General features: G+C 34.2%; 2 protein-coding genes and 1 long non-coding RNA gene across 5 annotated transcripts; 1 reads left to right on the top strand and 2 right to left on the bottom strand.

Moving 5' to 3' along the window:
• Positions 1-565: 565 nt before the first annotated feature.
• LOC108330087 (uncharacterized) lies at positions 566-5,958 on the bottom strand. 2 transcript variants are annotated; one of them, XM_052877033.1, is made up of 8 exons: positions 5,360-5,958; positions 5,145-5,266; positions 4,852-5,055; positions 4,262-4,321; positions 3,853-3,991; positions 3,392-3,510; positions 2,831-3,061; positions 566-890 (listed from the first exon to the last, which is right to left on the bottom strand). In XM_052877033.1, the coding sequence occupies exons 1-8, from the start codon at positions 5,925-5,927 to the stop codon at positions 813-815; spliced, it is 1,521 nt and encodes a 506-aa protein (XP_052732993.1). In that variant the 5' UTR covers positions 5,928-5,958; the 3' UTR covers positions 566-812. The 2 variants fall into 2 exon arrangements, with proteins under 2 accessions (XP_052732993.1, XP_017420059.2); XM_017564570.2 differs by lacking the exon at positions 566-890 and adding an exon at positions 2,126-2,432.
• A 3,040-nt stretch (positions 5,959-8,998) lies between these two features.
• On the bottom strand, positions 8,999-13,337 carry LOC108331942 (sulfate transporter 1.3). The gene is made up of 13 exons (XM_017566978.2): positions 12,999-13,337; positions 12,838-12,886; positions 12,536-12,743; positions 12,199-12,379; positions 11,969-12,034; positions 11,752-11,865; positions 11,516-11,632; positions 11,301-11,427; positions 10,733-11,019; positions 10,443-10,633; positions 9,872-9,957; positions 9,675-9,751; positions 8,999-9,553 (listed from the first exon to the last, which is right to left on the bottom strand). The coding sequence occupies exons 1-13, from the start codon at positions 13,335-13,337 to the stop codon at positions 9,413-9,415; spliced, it is 1,983 nt and encodes a 660-aa protein (XP_017422467.1). The 3' UTR covers positions 8,999-9,412.
• Positions 9,441-13,957, top strand: LOC108331943 (uncharacterized). Of its 2 annotated transcripts, none has more exons than XR_001832456.2 (2): positions 9,441-9,577; positions 13,702-13,957. It is a non-coding gene; the product is annotated as an uncharacterized LOC108331943 (long non-coding RNA). The 2 variants fall into 2 exon arrangements; XR_008248437.1 differs by having other exon boundaries at positions 9,471-9,577; positions 11,318-13,957.
• The last annotated feature ends 4,615 nt before the right edge of the window (positions 13,958-18,572 follow it).

Below are 18,572 nucleotides of genomic sequence, written 5' to 3'. Positions count from 1 at the left end.
ATACCAAATCGTTCCAAGTAATACAGTGGATAAGTAAAAATGTATCGTTTTTTCAAGGGAATTTGAGTTACATTAATCAATTAAAATTATTTATCAAGATCAATTACTAATGATATTTGTGATTTCAATTTGGATTTAAGCATGAAATTAACAACGTAAAAAAAAATAAGATTGAAAAATGCGATAAAAGATCACTGGAATTGGTCTTTGACTAACATTACAGTAAGATCCTGGACAACATATATTCTCTATTCAAGCATTCACATGAGAGTATCTTGGTTTAATTCCTTAAAACAAGTTCTAAAATTATATATTGAATTATTAATTTCTTAATTAATTCATCAGATAATTTTGCTTTAACTTCAGAAGTTGAGAATGACCAAAAGCACATAACTATTCCTAGCGTAGTTACTTTTAGTTTCTTTTCTTACGTTTCTGGTTCTAAAAATACTTTTCAGTACAAAAGAACTTTTATAGAGAATAATATTTCCGTATAATCAAAAGCAAGTCAAGAAAAGAACAAGAACAGAACTATATATTGCACAAAAAATTTACATTAATGTTTCGTCATACAACCAATTCTAATGAACAGAAAATTTAGCCTATCCTAGACATCTCAAACGTACTCTTTACAGCAATTCCTTGCAGAAAGTGAAGTCTTGATGTCTTGAAAGGTCTCCTGATCGTCATCTGAATTCTCTAGTATTTTTCTGGCTGCACAGGTGTGTGTGCGCTATGCGAATTTCTTGTAACTGCTGCCTCTCAACTGATGTTATTTGCACAACGCACAAGTATTGGTGCGCTATGTGAATTTACTTTTGCTGGCACTGCGAATTTTGGCTTGCGCTATGCGAGAATTGGCTGACAGACTTCCAATTATACACCCTTTCCTGTACAATAATTTACAATACAATCTACTTCCTATTACAACATTTCACTGAGTAATAACATGAATAATTAGAAGATTGAGATCATTTATAAGTGTAAAAACAACTCTTTTTCACACTTATCACTCATCAAGCTATCAAGTTTTGTAACATCTGATTGTTCCATACAATTATATTTGAGATGTAAAGGTCTGATTTTTGCGAAGTTGAAATTATGACAAAATGTTCAAGTTAAGGCTAAAACTATCTACAACCTTGCGACCATTACCCCCCTCAGAATTTTGTAAATTCTAAAGCACCATCAATTCCAGTCTCTCATGATCAGTGGCCTAGTTCGTATTTTCTTTCTAGCTTCAAATAACACTCAGTATAAATCAATTTTTGGAGCAATTTTCTTACTAGCATCAATCCCTTTAACAATTAGTGTTCTTAATTTGACGTCGTTTTCTGCTGACTTGTGATTTTAGCCAAAAGGGAGAAGAAAGGTATACGAGCCCCCGCTACTTCTCATTTACATGTTTGCAAAACGCTATAGTAGCAAATATTTTTGCATAAAACAATAAAATAACAAATAAAAGGCCTGAAAATTAAAAGTCTTACGCGAAGAACGAAAAACTTGGACATCAAATAAGACCTGGGGAAACAACTAAAGACCTCAAAAAGACAAGCATTTAATCGAAGAACCAAGTATCCAGTAAGCTTCACCCGCAATCGAGATTGTTAAATCTCTGGTCCTGGCCCCCAAAGAATGAGGAGTTGTGTGCCCCAAGGGAAAAGGGGTTCACGCTTACCAATCTCTATTTGAGGGTGATGCATCCTTCTGAAATTTGAGCATGACACGTGCTCGGAATATGGTCAAACTCAAGCATGAAGAAACACAACAATTGAAGGAACACACCATAAATTGGAACCAATCAGTTACAGGCCAATAGTGCCTTGGTGCGTATGCATATCTTGTATATATTCTTCTCATTCTCCCATATTCTTCAGTTTTCGACATAAATGTTTCAATTTTTTTTTTAAATTAACATTGAAACTAAATGATTTTTGGATACCATGAAATTAAGAACTTCCTAAATTGCGTTTGCGGATTTCCTATTTGCAGTTACAATGTTGCATCATATTTTTGGACAGTTGATTTAAAAGTTCTACAACTCAATTTAAAAATCATCCCAACCACACAAGGAGGGGTTCAAGTGATAATCAGTACGAGAAACATACAACAAAACTGATCATGGCTTGAAATCCATGGGAAATGTACTGAGCCAGATTGAAGTCGGCGTCCTATACATGAGTAAGAAATGTAAAGGAAGCTAGCTAAAAATCACCACGTACGTATTGGGAGTCTTTCTATTTACCAATACAGAACTTGCCAAATATATTTGATAAAACCTCCTCCGATATATTTTCTCCACTTATTTGTCCAAGGGACAATGCAGCATCCCTCAAATCAATTGTCCAAAAATCCAGAGGCAGTTCCTCCTTTATTGATGAGTGTAACCTTGCAAGTGCTTCCTTGGTCCGAACAAGTTGTTCACATTGTCTCTGAAACATCGTTATATCAGCAAACACAATCCAGATTCAAGACCTCCCCCCCAAAGAGAAGAAGCTTATTTTACTACTCTTTGAGTATGTGGGTGCATGTGCAAGAATGTTGTCATGTAACAGAAGATCAACTAGAGCCATTGCTTGGTTGGAGTGAAAATGGAATGGTAGAAAACAGAGAAGTCTTTGTTGAGTCCAGCAACATCGTTATTTACCATCAACCATTTTCTTCTTAGCTAAGCATAATTTTGACCATTACTTCTAGTTCAAATTTATCAAATAAAGATACATGGTCTCTAAGAGTCTATATTCGTTCCTTCTCTTCCCATTCAAAAGGTTAAGAAAACATTGAAGCTACTAATTTGTAAGAAAGATGGAAAACCAAAATGATAGTTTACCTGATTGACAGTCCATCTGCGACCCCCAGCAGGAATGCCTTCAAGACCCACAATCTGTAATACCGCCCTCTCTAAGTCTTGTAATCCTTGACCGGTAACAGCACAGGTAAACACATGTTTGCTGAACATTTTATGACTCTGAAATCCTTTGTCCCATTCAGTCTCAGCACAAGGTTTACAATCTATCTTGTTGACCACAAGGATTGCTGCGGTGGATGATCCAGTTGATCCCTGTCTTACAACAGAAAGGTTAAGTAAAGATTGCAGACAAATATGAATATGCATCTTTTCTTTTCTCACCGCATGACAGAAAATAATAACAGGTACCAAGCTTAATACTAAAAGAAAAATGAAAGGTGTAATGCAATATTTATTATGTTTAAGAACACTATCCTGCAGAATGTAATTTTTAGGGGTAACTACAGGATCTAAATGGTCTTATGTAATTGATCCCACCTAGCAGAAAAAAAGTATTTTACCATTGTTGACAAAAGGATACCAATGCATTTAGATATAATGAATAAAACAAGGAGAGAGGAGGAAAAAATTATATGCTCAAACCTTGGTAGATTGAATTCTTTCGAGAAGTTTGGTGTCTTCAGATGTCCACCCTTCAACAGCACTCACAGTCATGATAATTACATCAGCACCCCTAGCAACTGCTTCAGACCGTTCTACGCCTAGTAGGAGAATAGAAATATAATTTCAGTACATCATGTGAAGTAATGATGTTAAGGTAAGTAGCAAAACACTAGACGCGTGCGAAAAAATACTTCTAATCCAACTATATGTAGCTAAGTCATCAGGCAAAGTCTATAGCCGTATTCTATCTAATTTACACTAGATTTTATTAGTATTTCATTTAAACTACACTTAAAGCAAGCAATAATTATTAGAAAGCTTGTATAAAATTACTTTGAGCTGACTATATTTAACTTATCCAAAAAAGAAAGACGATGCTACAAAAACAAAGGAAAATTACAGATATCCTGAACTTAAAGGAAAAAGAAAGAAAGCCGCACCAATCTTTTCCACAATATCATCAGTGTCCCTGATGCCTGCTGTATCAAGAAGGGTGATAGGAATACCACTGACACTGATGCTTGCTTCAACCACATCACGAGTGGTTCCGGCAATTTCAGTAACTATTGCCCTCTCACTCTGCATGCTACAAAAAGATCATGCTCAATAAGTTAAACAATCACAATGCTTTACACACACACACGGAGACATACATACATATACATATATTTATTATGTGTGTTAGTTCTTCCGCTTAAAGATAAATTATGGACTTGAGACGCAGATTAAGTACAAAAATAATTTGAGAATGATTTAAGTTGGCCAACACCAAGGTTGATATCTACAGAAGAAATTCAACAATAAATATCAAATTTAAGTTTTTGAATAACCAAAATGACAATGACATACTTTGCTCCATGCATTCAGAAGGCTTGACTTCCCAACATTCGGACGGCCAACAATAGCTATCTGAAAGAATTTCATATTAGGATAAAAAATAGGAACAGCAACAGTCATCCTCATATTCACATAGAAATAGAATGACAAATTCATGTTGTATCACAAAGTAATTTAAGCCTAATCAACTTTATAAAACCAGCTGGTAAAGTGGGGATTATCCCACTTATATAATTTGTTCATTTCTTGAAAGTTTATGTGAAATTTCCAGCACACTTTTATGCCAAAAAAATTGACATCTCAAGTGTTGCAATAAATATTTTTGAGTGAACCAATAAATAGCATGTAACAAAATAGGTCTAATAAACCTTATTAGGATACTATTTGTTTCCATCTAGTAAAACTAATGCCAAAACATAACATGTGAGTGGGGACAATCCTTACTTTACAAATGGGTTGTATAGGTTTGAGTTAGGTCAAAACCATTTTGTAAGAGAAGAAACAAACTTATGTACCTATTACAGCATATTATGCGATGTGTTCCAAACCAGAAAAAAATTGAGAATACCTTAAGAATCTGAATACACTGTTCCAAACCATACCTGTAATCCAGACTGCAGAAGCTTGTCATAGTTTGCTGTCTCCAATGCATTCTCAACGTCTCGTGACATGTCATGGATTTTATCCATAACCAAATTCAAATCCAGAGGCGGCATCTCATCATCGAAGTCTAAACGTGCTTCAATCTCAGTAAGCAACTCAATGCACTGACTCCGCAAAGATCGAACAAGAGAAGAAAAGCCACCCTGTCAACAGACGCGACCAGCCAAGTCTTACACCAAAAATGATGACGATGACACAGTAAAACACGGAAACAGCGTCGAGTTAAACATACCTGAATTCCTTGCAGTGCAGCATCTGCAGCAGCCACAGATTTGGCGGCGATTAATCTTGCAACATTTTCGGCTTGTGAGAGGTCCAAACGCCCGTTAAGAAAAGCGCGAAGAGTAAACTCGCCTAAAAGAAGTAGACACTAATAAGCAATTTGGATTTGGTTGTCGTGCGAGGGTTAAAAGAGCATTAACTTTATTCAGAGTAACAGAGACGCACCTGGTTCCGCAAGCGTTGCTCCGGCTTCCAAACAAGTCCTTAGCACGCGGCGCAGACACACTTCGCTCCCGTGACACTGAAGCTCCACCACATCTTCGCGCGTGTACGACCTCGGAGCCAGCATCGGCACCACCAAGACCTCGTCGATGAAGTTGCCATCGGAGTCCAAGACGACACCGTATTCGACGACGTGGCTGGTGGGCCGCCACGAGTTCCGGGCGGGCCGGAACACCCGGCCCGCAATAGACACTGCTCCAGGGCCCGAAAGCCGAACGATTCCAACGGCGGCAGGTGGCCCCCCTAAGGAAGTTACGATGGCCGCAATTGTGGTCCCACTCCCAACAACCTCGTCGACACACTCTCCCGCTGTCAACCGCTCGTCTTTCTTCACTACTAACTTGTAACTGTCTGAACCTGCTCGGTATTTAACGGTTCTGGAGGTTTTGGAGGGTATAAGATAGTGCCACGTGACGCCACAACTCAAACGCAATGCCATAGGAAGGCGCGGCGGTGGAGCGAAGGTGGCGCACGTGTTAATGTGACGGAGCACAGTGCGGAGAGCACCCATTGATCCAGTTTCAGTTTCTGTCTGGCTGAAGCTTACTCTTTCTCCATCTATCTATCCATATTTATTTTCCGAAGAAGGGCCCATTTTATCTATATGGGTTTTGGCCCATCACTCCCTCCTTATACTAAGTCTATTTTGTTTTACTTCCTGCACCCCATAACTACTAAAACCTTATTAAGAAAAGCTGTGTGTGTTTTACTGTATACTGTCTCATGAAAAACATCGAGAAAAACTCAATGGAAAAATTTATGGCGAGGAAAAAATACAAGAAGTATTTGTTTCTCCTCTTCATATAAACAATCATCTTTCATGAAAGTCAATTGCTTAAAAGTTTTACCTCCTGTTGACGTTATTGAAAAAAAGGCTAGAGTTTTACATCATTGTACCTCTTGAATATTTATATCGTCAACATTTTGAAGATTCTAAATGAAAATGAATTTTCAGCAAAATATGTTGTGTTATATTTTAATTTATCTTTCTTTAAGTAAATAATACAAGCAACGTTAGCCTTACATATATTTGTATATCATTAACTACGGGGAACTATAACCTTTTTCTTTTGTTGATTAATACTTGGATGAGAAATGATAGTAATAAATTTTAATACATTTTAAAATTTATCATTTGTTATAATTAAAATTGATTGAATATCATGCAATTCGTAATTTTTTTATTTGCTGAGTTTCATTTGTAATTTTTAATAAATTTGTTTAATAATAACACTTTTTTTATTTTTATCAAATTTTCAAATTATATTAAACAACATAATATTACTTTAGTACATTTTGATATAAATCTACTTGTTAGTCAACCAAATCCTTCTCTAACCGGTCAATCTCATACCGGTCACCGTTAGGAGCAATTCACTTACTAAGTAAGGTTGCTTGGTCGCTGAGTTTGGCTAGGGCATCCTTTGCGTTAGCTTCCCAAAGACCCTTGATTAACTATTTCTAAATATAGGTAAGGTTGAAGGGACTTTATTACTAAATTTTAACTCGATACAACGGCTAAAAGAGTAGACTTTTCTCCTCAAATGCGCTTAGAGAATCGAGTGGAGGAAGACTTCTCCCCATGCTTCCTCTTGTCTTTTTTCTTTTCCCCATCAACCTTTAGAAGAACCAGGTGGAGGAAGACTTCTCCCATGCTTCCTCTTGCATTTTTTCTTTTTTTCCCCAACCTTCTTGTTAGTAGGGGCGATGAAGATTGTGGGTAGTAGAGGCATGTTCAGGATAGAAGCGACAATGTCTTCCGCATTAATCACTATAAGCAAAAATTTAGTCAAATTAAAAGTTAGACAATAAAATAACCGAACGAGGAAGGACTACTTACCACCAACATTATCGTCAATATTGCGAGACTTATAACACTTTAGCAGCACTCTGGTTGGTTCGACAAGGGAGCTTCTCCAACACTTGAAGTGTTGATTATTCTGTGGGTGTCATCCTGGTATCACACCAAGAGGTTAGCTGTTCAAGATTATTCATTCTTGTTAAAGCAATATTTACAATAGTTTACCTTAATCGCCATCTTGAAGTACTCATCCTTAACTTTTTTTTACAAAGAGAGAAACAGTTGAAAAAAACACTTGTAGGACACACTTATCAAAGACAACCACCCCACCTTAAGGTTTTGTCGGGCGCGAAAATGATAAAGAAATAAGGTCATAGTAAGACTTAAGCCGAAGGCCTTACACACTATTCTGAACGCTTGAATGGCCACCTAGGGATTTGGGTGGAGTTAGGTTAGAGCAACGTTCATTGCCCGTAATACTCTTGTCTAGAAATCATCAAATGAGATATGCATGCACAAGTTCCTCGACCGTGACATACTCGCTCGTTCCTTTTACACACCTTGGGATTGACGACATAATCATTGATGTTATTCTTAAGAATGTGAAACCACTCGGCCAAGTCCATTAGCTTGCTTTCCCACTGGTACCAAGAGTTATGTTCATGAATTTCATGGGAAAACAAACCCAAAAATCTCTAGCAAGTTCAACTCATCCCCCTCCATCGATGCATCAATTTCGACCCATTTGTCGCCCTCTATCCACCAATGCATCAGAGTTGGCAGCATACCACACGAGGTGTCCCACTTCTTCAAGCCTACAATAACTTTTTCAAATACATCAAATCAAATGCTAATATCGAGCGGTACTACTAAATTATTAGAGCATTCATCCCATCGCAACCAATTCTCAATCACTTGAGTTTAAAGGACTTGTGTATAGTACAAGCCTGACCGGTTCAATATAGACACGTAGGGTTAATCTTAACATAACATTATCAAACTGATCCAACAATATAATTAGTGAGACATATAAAGTCACGTTATCTTATAAAAAAAACCAACCAATTACTTGAGTTATTGATAATGTGATTAAGAATATCTATAGAGATTGATAGATAAAAAAAATTAAAAACTTCGAAGTTATCAATACTCAATCCGATCTAACATAAATATATTTATATATATATATATATATATATATATATATATATATATATATATTATATTAATTAGCAAATACAAAACAAACCGCACTAGGATTGTCTTATGTTTGGCGATTAGCAAATTCAAAAGCAGTAGTATCTTTCTCTTATTTAAAAGATTATTTCAAATATAGTTTCAAAGAGTTGTTAAGAAGTTATAACGATCTCAAAGATCCTTGTGTTTATTTATTTATATACTCAGTGTTTTAATTGACTATTTTTATTATTTTAAATTGAATTTAATAATTTTTAAAATTATAAAAATGAGAAAAATCATATCTACCAAATTAGATTATTCATTAAATTTTAAAATAAAATAAAATTACATATTAAATATTTATTTTTTAATTATATAAAATCAATCCGTAATTTAAAGTTCTAACTTAGTTAACGCAACAAAGGCTTCCTCTACTTTTTATATTCGAATCTGACGCTTGAATACTTTATTTCGAAAGTGAAAAACTTTTTACAAAGTGTGCTTACATGAATCTGGCTTTGTTTCGCCTCTTCGTTCATGCAAGAACCAAAGATGATTCATTCACCTGTTGCATTTGTCTGTAGGAAACAAAAAAGAAAGAAAAAGAAAAAGAAAATCCACCTGCTCCATTCATCTCCGCAAACTTGGTCAATTACAGAGTGAATTACAAACACAAAATGGAAGGAAAAAAAAAGGTACAATTTATTTGTTTTATATATTCTTCTAATAATTTCTGTGGTTCAATAAGAGAGGAAGGGATGATGAACAACTGCTTCCCTTCTGAAAATGAGACCATATATACTTCATACAAACAACCAAGTAAAAGTGTACCTTCTAATTTTATCTTTCTTTTCAAAATATTAACTTTAATCTACACACTTTAGGATAAGGATCCTACAACCAGCACTATCTGATAGCCCACTTCTTCCACTACACCTTTTTCTGTCTAATGCTTTACTACCTAACTACTATACTGAAGATTTCTGGTCTCTACTCTCAACAATATTTCATCTTTTTCAAGGGTCCTCGGCCACCTTTGGAGAACAATATGCAACAGCCTCTGCAACGGTGAGGAAGATCTTCTCTCCTATGGCGTTTGCAAAATTGGATGCGTAAAGCTTCTCTGTCACTACTGGACCAGGATTTGCCAGAAGAAGCTTGCATAAAAGGAAGAACTCACGGTAAGATGCTATGCTAGTTACATATTATATCATTTTCTAACCACTCATGCATACATATTATGAGCATATTATTCTTGGCCAGAAGTTAATTAGTTACCTCAATTTCTCTCTTTTGAAGACTTCTATGTAACTCTTCGAAGGCTTGGATGCCACTTGTATCAATATCAGTAACGGCTGCATCATGAACACGAAACTCAATAAATAATAAAAAAATTAACAAGACGAAAATGAAGGTTTTACTCCGGGAATTTGTAAGGGGTATAACGAATTAAGGATTAAAATAAAGACTCTCACGTGACATTTCAACTATCAAAAACTGGATTTTTGTGGGGTAGTCTCCTTTCACTTTTTCTTCTTCATCCGTCAGCCATCTTAATGTCCTGCAAAAGAGTAATTATTAGGCGACCTGAATATGCTAAATTGAAACACAGTTTCACAAAATTACGTTATAATTCTCTTTTAAACCAACCTTCACTCTTTTCCACCGGATTTATACCTCATTGTAATAACTCAAATTTTGTCGCACCTTGAAAAAATTAAGGGTTTTTTGTACAATGACAAACTCTATTCCTCTTTCTTTATCAGTGAAAGATATATTGGATAGAGACTGGGTATTTTTTCATGAGTAACAATGTTAGTATTTTTACATCCACATCTAAATTTTGTAGCATGGTGCGTATGGTGTTCCCTAGTTTTGAATCACATATCTGTTCTTAATCCTTAGGCATTTAGATTACTGCCAAAAGGCTTTTTCAATTAAATTAGTGTTCAGATTGAATTGTTTCACTTCAGCTCATTCAAAAGAGTAAAGTATAAAACAATTTCTCGTTGTAAACGAATAAACAAAGGAGGAACAAGCCTTTACCTTTCTTTGACATAATTGGAGTTGGAAAAATATACTGCAGAATCAACTCTTACAATCAGTACACCTGGAACCTTACTAGCTTCTGGATATTGTTGGATGTTTCTATAGACATTAGTCCTAGGAATCTTCCCCAGAATTGCGGTTCGGGGTCTTGTTACTTGTAGTAGGATCTTTGCAAAGGATATACAGACCTGCCATAGAATGTAGCAATTAACATACGAAATAAACAAGATTAGTCAAAAATTACTTTGACCTTTTAGAGCAAGATAAGCATTGACTATAGCACTTACAGCAATTAGAAGTCCTATCTCAACCGAGACAAAAACAACGCCAAAGAATGCACCCATGCAAGCGACAAAGTCAAATTTATCTATCTTCCAAATCAAAATTGCTGCCTCATAGTCTATAAGGTTGATGACAGCAGAAATGATGATGGCAGAAAGAATGGCATTTGGAGTGTACTTAAAAAGTGGAGTGATGAATTCCAGGGTTAAGAACACAACTACTGACATCACAATGTTAGAGACTGCAGTTTGGCAGCCAGCCATGAAATTTACTGCTGACCGAGAGAAAGAACCTGAAGGTAACAAAAGTATAGATCAGGGGCTAAAAAACTATATAAATCACTAGACTACAAGATAAATATAGTCTCAAATTCTCTTTATGTACAGGTAGACATTAAACTCTATAGGAATAGATCCAGCTTTATCTCCTAGTATTTTGTTTTTTCCATTTTTGTTTGGTATTTTAAAGCTAAAAGTAGATATTTATGAAACATGACCACCTTTACATATTTCTTAGACATGCAATTTTTATGACAATAGTAGATAGATACATAAACCTTGTCTACGAGCTTACCAGTCGCCACATAACAGGAAGTCATCGAACCAACAATATTCATTGTTCCTAGTGCAACCATTTCTTTGTTTCCATCTAGTTGATAGTCCTTCATAGATGCAAATGTTCTTCCAATTGCCGAGGCTTCCTGGCCATCGAAATGTAATGGTTTAATTAGAACTACATAGTAAAATGGACAACTCTTCAAGAGAGGTATTGGTGTCAAAGTTACTCACAGTCAATGCTATCATGCCTGCCACGATGCCAACTTTAAAACCTTTTCCAAGGTTTTCTCCTGTTAAATAAAGATCTTTAACAGATGATGGATTGATTCCTTTTTCTATTTTTCTCACCTTCACATATCAATGGACAAAAACTTCAGTTATGATGTAACTAATATTATGACACTCTTGCCATCAGTTGTTCCTAAAATACGCTATCAGTCTTTTGATGAGAATGAACATATACTTACAATTTCTACTCCTTGCTTATCTGCACGGGTTATGAATACAAAAAAAGTGGACAAAATAACGGATATCAATGGAGCAATTGCTGGCAGCCAGAATAATCTCCTGTTTTTCTTTCCCTGACGCACATAATATGAATGAATGAGAAAACAATTTACAAACTCCTAACGATTAATTAGGGAATAATAGCAAAATGCATAAAGGGGAGGTATAATGTCTTACAATGTATTTGGTGACCAGAAGAAAACTCAAAAAGCTAGCTCCAATGACTATAGTTTCCCAGTTCCACTGCAACATAAGTGTTATAAATTATTAGTCAATTTTGTGTTCAACACACAGATAGCAGTAACACTAACAGTTGGCTATCTAAATTTAGGCACGGACTTGTTCAGATTAGGATTCCTGGTAATTAATAATTTGCAATTATATTGAGAGAGAGAAGGAGAGTATACTCCATGATGGGCTGTATGGAATACTGAATGCAGCACAGAGACAATATCAGTTTTCGTTGTGAACATTTTAGTTTTAATGCCAAGAAAACCTTTGAGCTGTTGAAGGGAAATTGTGATAGCAGCACCCCCCATAAAACCGACAATAGCAGCATGGGATAGGAAGTCGATCAAGAATCCTAATCTGGTTAAATAAATAAATAAGGCAACCATATTATATGGTGTGATATTAAACAGTGTAACATTAGTTGTAACTGGTAGCGGTTGCACAAGACATAAACTTCACTGGTTGAAATATCTAAATGCAAAATCCATATATTGGGCGGTAGTGTTGTCATACCTAAGAACACCAAGCGTTGCTTGAGTAATCCCAGCAAAAAAAGTGGCTGTAAAAGCAAGTCGCTGATATTCTTCCGCATTTTTAATAGGATCAATCTCATTACTAAGTAGGGTCCCCAACAAGAGAGAAACCACTGCTACAGGTCCTATAGCAATATCACGAGAGCTACCCATGACAGCATAGATCAATGGTGGAACAAAACTTGAGTCTGTAAACGGGTAGAAAGAACAAAATACAAAAGGATCAGTCTAACGTGCAAAGAAAAAACTTGAGCTGCTGGTGAGAGGCAAGTAGAGTCTTACACAGTCCATACTGTGGAGACAAATGTGCAAGCTTGGCGTATCCAATATCCTGTTTTTCAGCCAAGCATTAGAAGTTAGAACCATGAAAAATGGGGCATGCAACAGGAATTATTCTCATAGACTTCAAAACTTGAAATCCACAGTAAAGCAAATTTAAATACCTGAGGAATGCAAAGACTCGCAATAGTGAGACCAGATATTAAATCCCCTCTAAATTTTTTAAGGTTGTAACTTCTTCCCCACTTAAGTATTGGAAATATGGCCTCAATACCGAGGATGAACTTCCTTGATATAGATTGATCTTTGAAGGGTCTTAGAGGATCATCAGCAAATAATATTTCTTTAATGATGTCTTGGAATTCCTTGAAGAGGTTCTGTCTTGGAGGAACTGCCACTTTGTAGACTTGTGGTACCTGACCATGTGAAGAAGACGACATACTTCTCAGATCGATCTCTTTGGTTTCAAGGTTCTGATCAGAAGGACGGCCCATTGAAGTCATCAACCGGGACCTTCAGTCTGTAATACAGGGAAAAGTCATAACCAGAAATACTGGGAAAAATAAGGACATCAAGGAGTGTGATTGATTAGCAATCACAAAATATGGTTTATACTGCATGCAATAATGAAGTTTACCATGTTGCTTAAAACTATAATATATAGTCCAATAATGAAGATAATCAGGCCCCTACTATGGAATTTTGGATGTTGATTTGTGACTGATAGATTTTGAAATGCTTACTAACCTGAATAGAAGAGGAGGAGGGGATACGTGATAGAAGATTGGAATGGTCACTGGTTCAAACTGTAATGCCTTCTTAAACAGGTAAGTTGTGGATTATAACCTCAAAGACTTTATCTTTCAGGTCAATGTTCTCAAGCTGGGATTGGAAAACAAGACTATATAATGTGTGAACCGGATCGAATGAATACAAGTCAAAATCATGCATTACAATGCTTAATATTCAATCCTGACCAAACTACCCTGGAATTCCCAAGTCGGACAATCTTCTTATAGCAAGTATCTATCGTAACTTCAGAAGAACGACGGAGAACACAATAAGTCTTGTACGTTTTGGGGAACTTAGTACAGCTAGAAGTTAATAAAATCAAATTACAACATGCAATTTCTATGTGCTTTTTTAAATTCACGAAGTCAATAAAGTTCAAATAAAGAAAAAGAGAAAGAAGTTAAACATGCCAATGGCAACCATCCATTGGAAGTACTAATTCTTGGGAGTGGAATTTGTAGCCGATTTATTAAGTCAAATCTCAAGACTAATTTGATCAAAAGAAAGATTTCGCAGATTTTATGATGACTATCAACATGTCTAATGTAAGCTAAAGATAATCAGAGAATAGAGTTCATATTAAGGAAGACCGATGGCAAAATTTGTATCCAGTATATAAGTAAATGGTCTTTGTTTGAACCTCTTCATAAGCACGAACACGAGTGAACTCACGCACAAGTCCCTCTCACTTACAAACCATAGGGACAAAATTCTCAATTATCATCCTTTTTAATTCCAGAACAATTAAAAACACGTAATTAGAAAGGAATCAAATTCTTAAACCAAAATAGAATTCAAAAAACCATAAAGTCACTCCAAAGGGAAATAAACAATATTCAACAAGTCCAAAGTCCAAATCGTGTTTTGACTGAACAACAGAGCACAATAATTGAATCTCAATAAGTCGCTTGCTAATGTGAAGATCAATATGTAATTATCACACCCTAATCAAATTTAATGCTGATCCATAATTTACATCCATGTTATTTATCCATAATATGCATTCTACAAATACTAATATCTAATACCATTTTCCTGATTTCACTTTATGTGGCTGCAGGCTAAAACAGTAAAGAACATGACAGCATAATCCATTCAGAACCAGACAACCAAAATGTGGACTTTTCCCAACTCTCAGCCCTTTGTGATTTACGAACCACCAAGTGCTTATTCCAAAATCGTTTGGAGAATAAAGTCTAAAATAGACTCCCAACAAACACAACCTTCTTAGGCTTCTCATGCAAGCCATTGCCAGTGGAGTAACACCAAAAGTATTCTTTTTTGTTCACAGACTCACTTTAACCCTTCCCATGTCAGAATTCGTGTAAAAGCACAAAATAAAAAATTACAAAGACAGAATGACCCACAACACACGGAAGTGAAAAAAAGAAAGAAACACTAACTATCAAACAGACAAATTTTTACATGGTAGACATGTGGGTTTATATATATATATGCATATCTCAAGAGGGAATTAATACCCAGAAATTAAAAGAGTAAACTAAAGAGGTTGGGCTTCCATTCCACAGGTATCATTACCATCGGTTTTCCTTCTCACATGTCTCTCTGAAAAGACTGCTCTTCTACTTTTGATCGTAAAAGCCGGAGCAGACAAAGTGACAAACGCAGCAGGGCTTGGGAACGGAGGAGTTACATTAAAGAAAAAACACGAACAGAACCAGGCACAGTCAGCGAATACTTTGTCCTTAAACATGTTGTGTTACAAAAGGACTTTACTAATAAATTTATTTAAGGAAAAAAAATAACCCCAATCACTGTCCAGGTTCGATGAATCATTCGGGTTCAGTTCCAGGTGTTAACTCTTAAATCTGAGCCTACAATAAGGTTAGGTTAACAACCGTGAACCTCGGAGGATAAACCCTATTTGGTCGCCGATAAAAAATGGGTATCCAAACGTCCGACAGCAAAAGAAAATAGAAAAGAAGATCCCAAAGAAAAAAACGAAAAGGTTAAAGCTAGCTAATGTCCCCACGATACCTTTCCGAGGAAGAAACAGCGCACTTGGTTTACAAAGCTTATTTTAATATGAAGTACAATTTATTATTAATTCTAATGATTACCGTATTAATACTTGCATGGTAACACTCTTTTTTGTGGTCGTTGAAGTCTCATTTATATTTCTAAAATAAATAAAAAAATATTAAAAATGTTGTAACTTGCATCTTTGGAAGTGTGATTGACGATTGAGAGAGGGATAGGAAACGTAGGCTGGTTGTGTTTTTTTTTTTTTTTTTTTTAATTTATTTATGAAATGAAAGTGAGTGGGACAATCTTGTTTTTGCAGTGTGTTGGGCTACGCGAGGGACCCACGTTTATGTAATATGGATTGAAGTTTAATGAAGGACGACATAGCGTCCACATTCAAAGTCAGCGTGTGGGGATGCTCTTGCTGGCCTCTCAATATTCAAAGTTTGAAAAACTCTTCCCTTCATTTCTTTCCAAAGCGGCAGCTTTTTAACTTTAAATAAAATTTAAACTTTTGTCTTATTTTTACTTTTACAATAAATTTTTATCATATTTAATGGATCTATTCTACTCAACTCTACAAATTAGAATATTGTGTATATTTATTTAATTATGGAAGCAGTATTTCTATTGTGGATAAATCAACTCTACTGAACTCTACATATTTAATTGTAGAATATTGTGTATCATTATGCCGTTTTTCTATTTTACTTATTTTATTTATAAAACTATCAGGTTTCTATAATTAAAAGGTACGTTATTCTTAATTTTTCTTTTTTTATTCTTTAACTTATTATAAAATTTGATTGATTTAAAATGTCAAGTCTAAAATAATTATGTTATTGGTGTATGTTTGACTTTAATTAGTATTTATTCATGCATCATCATTACATTGATTAGAATCAGTAATAACGGAAATTCTTGATTGTGTCATTTCTTTGAATAAGGTTTTGGATCTTAAAAAAATTCAAATACAAACTTCAGTTTTTTTAGCTTGATCAAAGACATTGTTATTTAAGTCTGGAAAAGAACTCATGTTTATCGATAAATAAATTTTAAGTCTAAATATATTTTATAAAATCAAGTTGTAAAGTAAAACTTGCATCAAAACTCAACAAACACCAAATTTTATTATAGTAGACTTTTAATATATAATTCTATCATATTAAAAGATAAATTTTATGTCTAACTCAATTTAATAAAATTAATTTGTAAGATGAAATTTAATATAAAACTTCTTACACCAATAAAATAATTAAAATTCAAATTATGATTAAGGTTACAAAGAATTTATAAGATCGTAGATGGTCCTGATACAAATAGTAGATTTTATCTTCTACTATAAAAATAATGATTAAGATTACAAAGAATTTATAAGATCCTGACAGAAAATTTCATCTTCTATTATAAAAGTGACAAATTATTAAAATAAAATTAATCTCTCTATCAATACTTCACCAAAATTTACAAAATTAATCACTTTGTGAATTCGTTATAATCCTAATAGTTTTAAGGATGTAACAGAAAAAAAATTTAATTGATTGAGATTCAATGAAAATGATATAGAAAAAACACTCTTTATTTAATTAGATTTTATTTTAATTAAAATTCATTCAAAAATATAAATGTTGGATGACGTTGCAACTAACAATACGAATAATGTAAATTTTTAATTGTATTATATTTTATTAGGTTAAACACAAGAAAGGTTAATTTTAATTATATTTACTTTTATTAGATGATATTACGACGGATAATGCACGTAATAATTAATTTTTAGTTGCATTTAATTTTAATTATATTTAGATTTTTATTTGAATTGGATACATTCACCTAAAAAGTAAATAAGTGGTGTAATGAAAAAAACAATGATTTATATGATTGTACGATTTTATTACAATCATATTAATCTTAGTATGTTACTACTATACGTGAATCTAACTCATAAATATTTTTTAAAATCTTAAAATTGTAAGATTTAAATATTGATTTTAACTACAAATACAATATACTAACGAACTCTTAGTCATTGATTAAACTTAAATGTTTTATTTAGTTTAGAGAAGAACTTGCCCTTTTTCTTTGTGTTTATAACAGGTTAACGGTACATCTTTCATGCGTGCCACATAATTTCATTCGACGAAGAATTTTTTTTTTAATATAGGCAATGACAATGATTTTCTTCTTCAAAATATATATATATATATATATATATATATATATATATATATATATATATATATATATATATATATATATATATATATATATATATATATATATATATATATATACCATAACCTTTTTGTTTTTTATCAACATCATAAACTCTTTGTCTCCTTTACTTCTTTTGCCACTTTAGAAATACTTTGCATCTTTCCTTCTAGTTTGTTATATCCTTTATTCTTTATTTTTGTAGTTTGTTTTATTCTTTCTTCTGTTTAGCTTTTTGGTTCATTGCTACTTTCATTTTGTGTTGTGTCTTTAGTACCTGTGATGGATTATATCAATCTATATATTTAGGCTAGGTTAAAAATCACAGAAGAAACTTCCATTTACACTTTCGTGAAGAGTTAAGGGCTTTTATCCAAGCCAATATCATTAAGGTGAAAACGAATGTAGTAGTTGGAGTTTTTCGTCTAGAAGATGTTTGAATATAAATTCCTAAAATGGTGGTCCTTTTTGCTTTTTGTATGATGTTGTTGTGTTTGCTAAGTTGGGGTTGAGATTTTCTCCTGACCCTTTTGAATGGTGTGATGAATGGGATTTCGGCTCAACTACATCCCAACAATTAGACTTTTTCTAGGGTTTTATGTGTTGTGAGGTTGAGCAACATCTAATGCACAAGAAGATGAAGATGATAATCTAGAACTTTGAAAGGGCTAGCTTTTGTTGCCTTTAGAAAAAGAGCTGGTAATACACAAAGAAAAGAGGAGTTCATACATGTGGAGTCTGGTAAT

This window comes from Vigna angularis, chromosome 4 (genome assembly GCF_016808095.1).
Source record: "Vigna angularis cultivar LongXiaoDou No.4 chromosome 4, ASM1680809v1, whole genome shotgun sequence".
Classification (NCBI taxonomy): domain Eukaryota; kingdom Viridiplantae; phylum Streptophyta; class Magnoliopsida; order Fabales; family Fabaceae; genus Vigna; species Vigna angularis.
The sequence above is the reverse complement of the archived record's forward strand: the minus strand, read 5'-3'. Positions and strand labels throughout refer to the sequence as shown.

Coding starts and splice junctions, on each gene's coding strand:
- LOC108330087 (XM_017564570.2), bottom strand. CDS start 5,927: ATGGGTGCTCTCCGCACTGTGCTCCGTCACATTAACACGTGCGCCACC. Junction 5,267..5,359: donor AGCAACGCTTGCGGAACCAG/GTGCGTCTCTGT, acceptor TACTTCTTTTAG/GCGAGTTTACTCTTCGCGCT. Junction 4,322..4,851: donor TTCTGCAGTCTGGATTACAG/GTATGGTTTGGA, acceptor AAATTCTTTCAG/ATAGCTATTGTTGGCCGTCC.
- LOC108331942 (XM_017566978.2), bottom strand. CDS start 13,337: ATGACTTCAATGGGCCGTCCTTCTGATCAGAACCTTGAAACCAAAGAG. Junction 12,744..12,837: donor GTCTCCACAGTATGGACTGT/GTAAGACTCTAC, acceptor ACCCGTTTACAG/ACTCAAGTTTTGTTCCACCA. Junction 9,752..9,871: donor TTTGATAGTTGAAATGTCAC/GTGAGAGTCTTT, acceptor TTCATGATGCAG/CCGTTACTGATATTGATACA.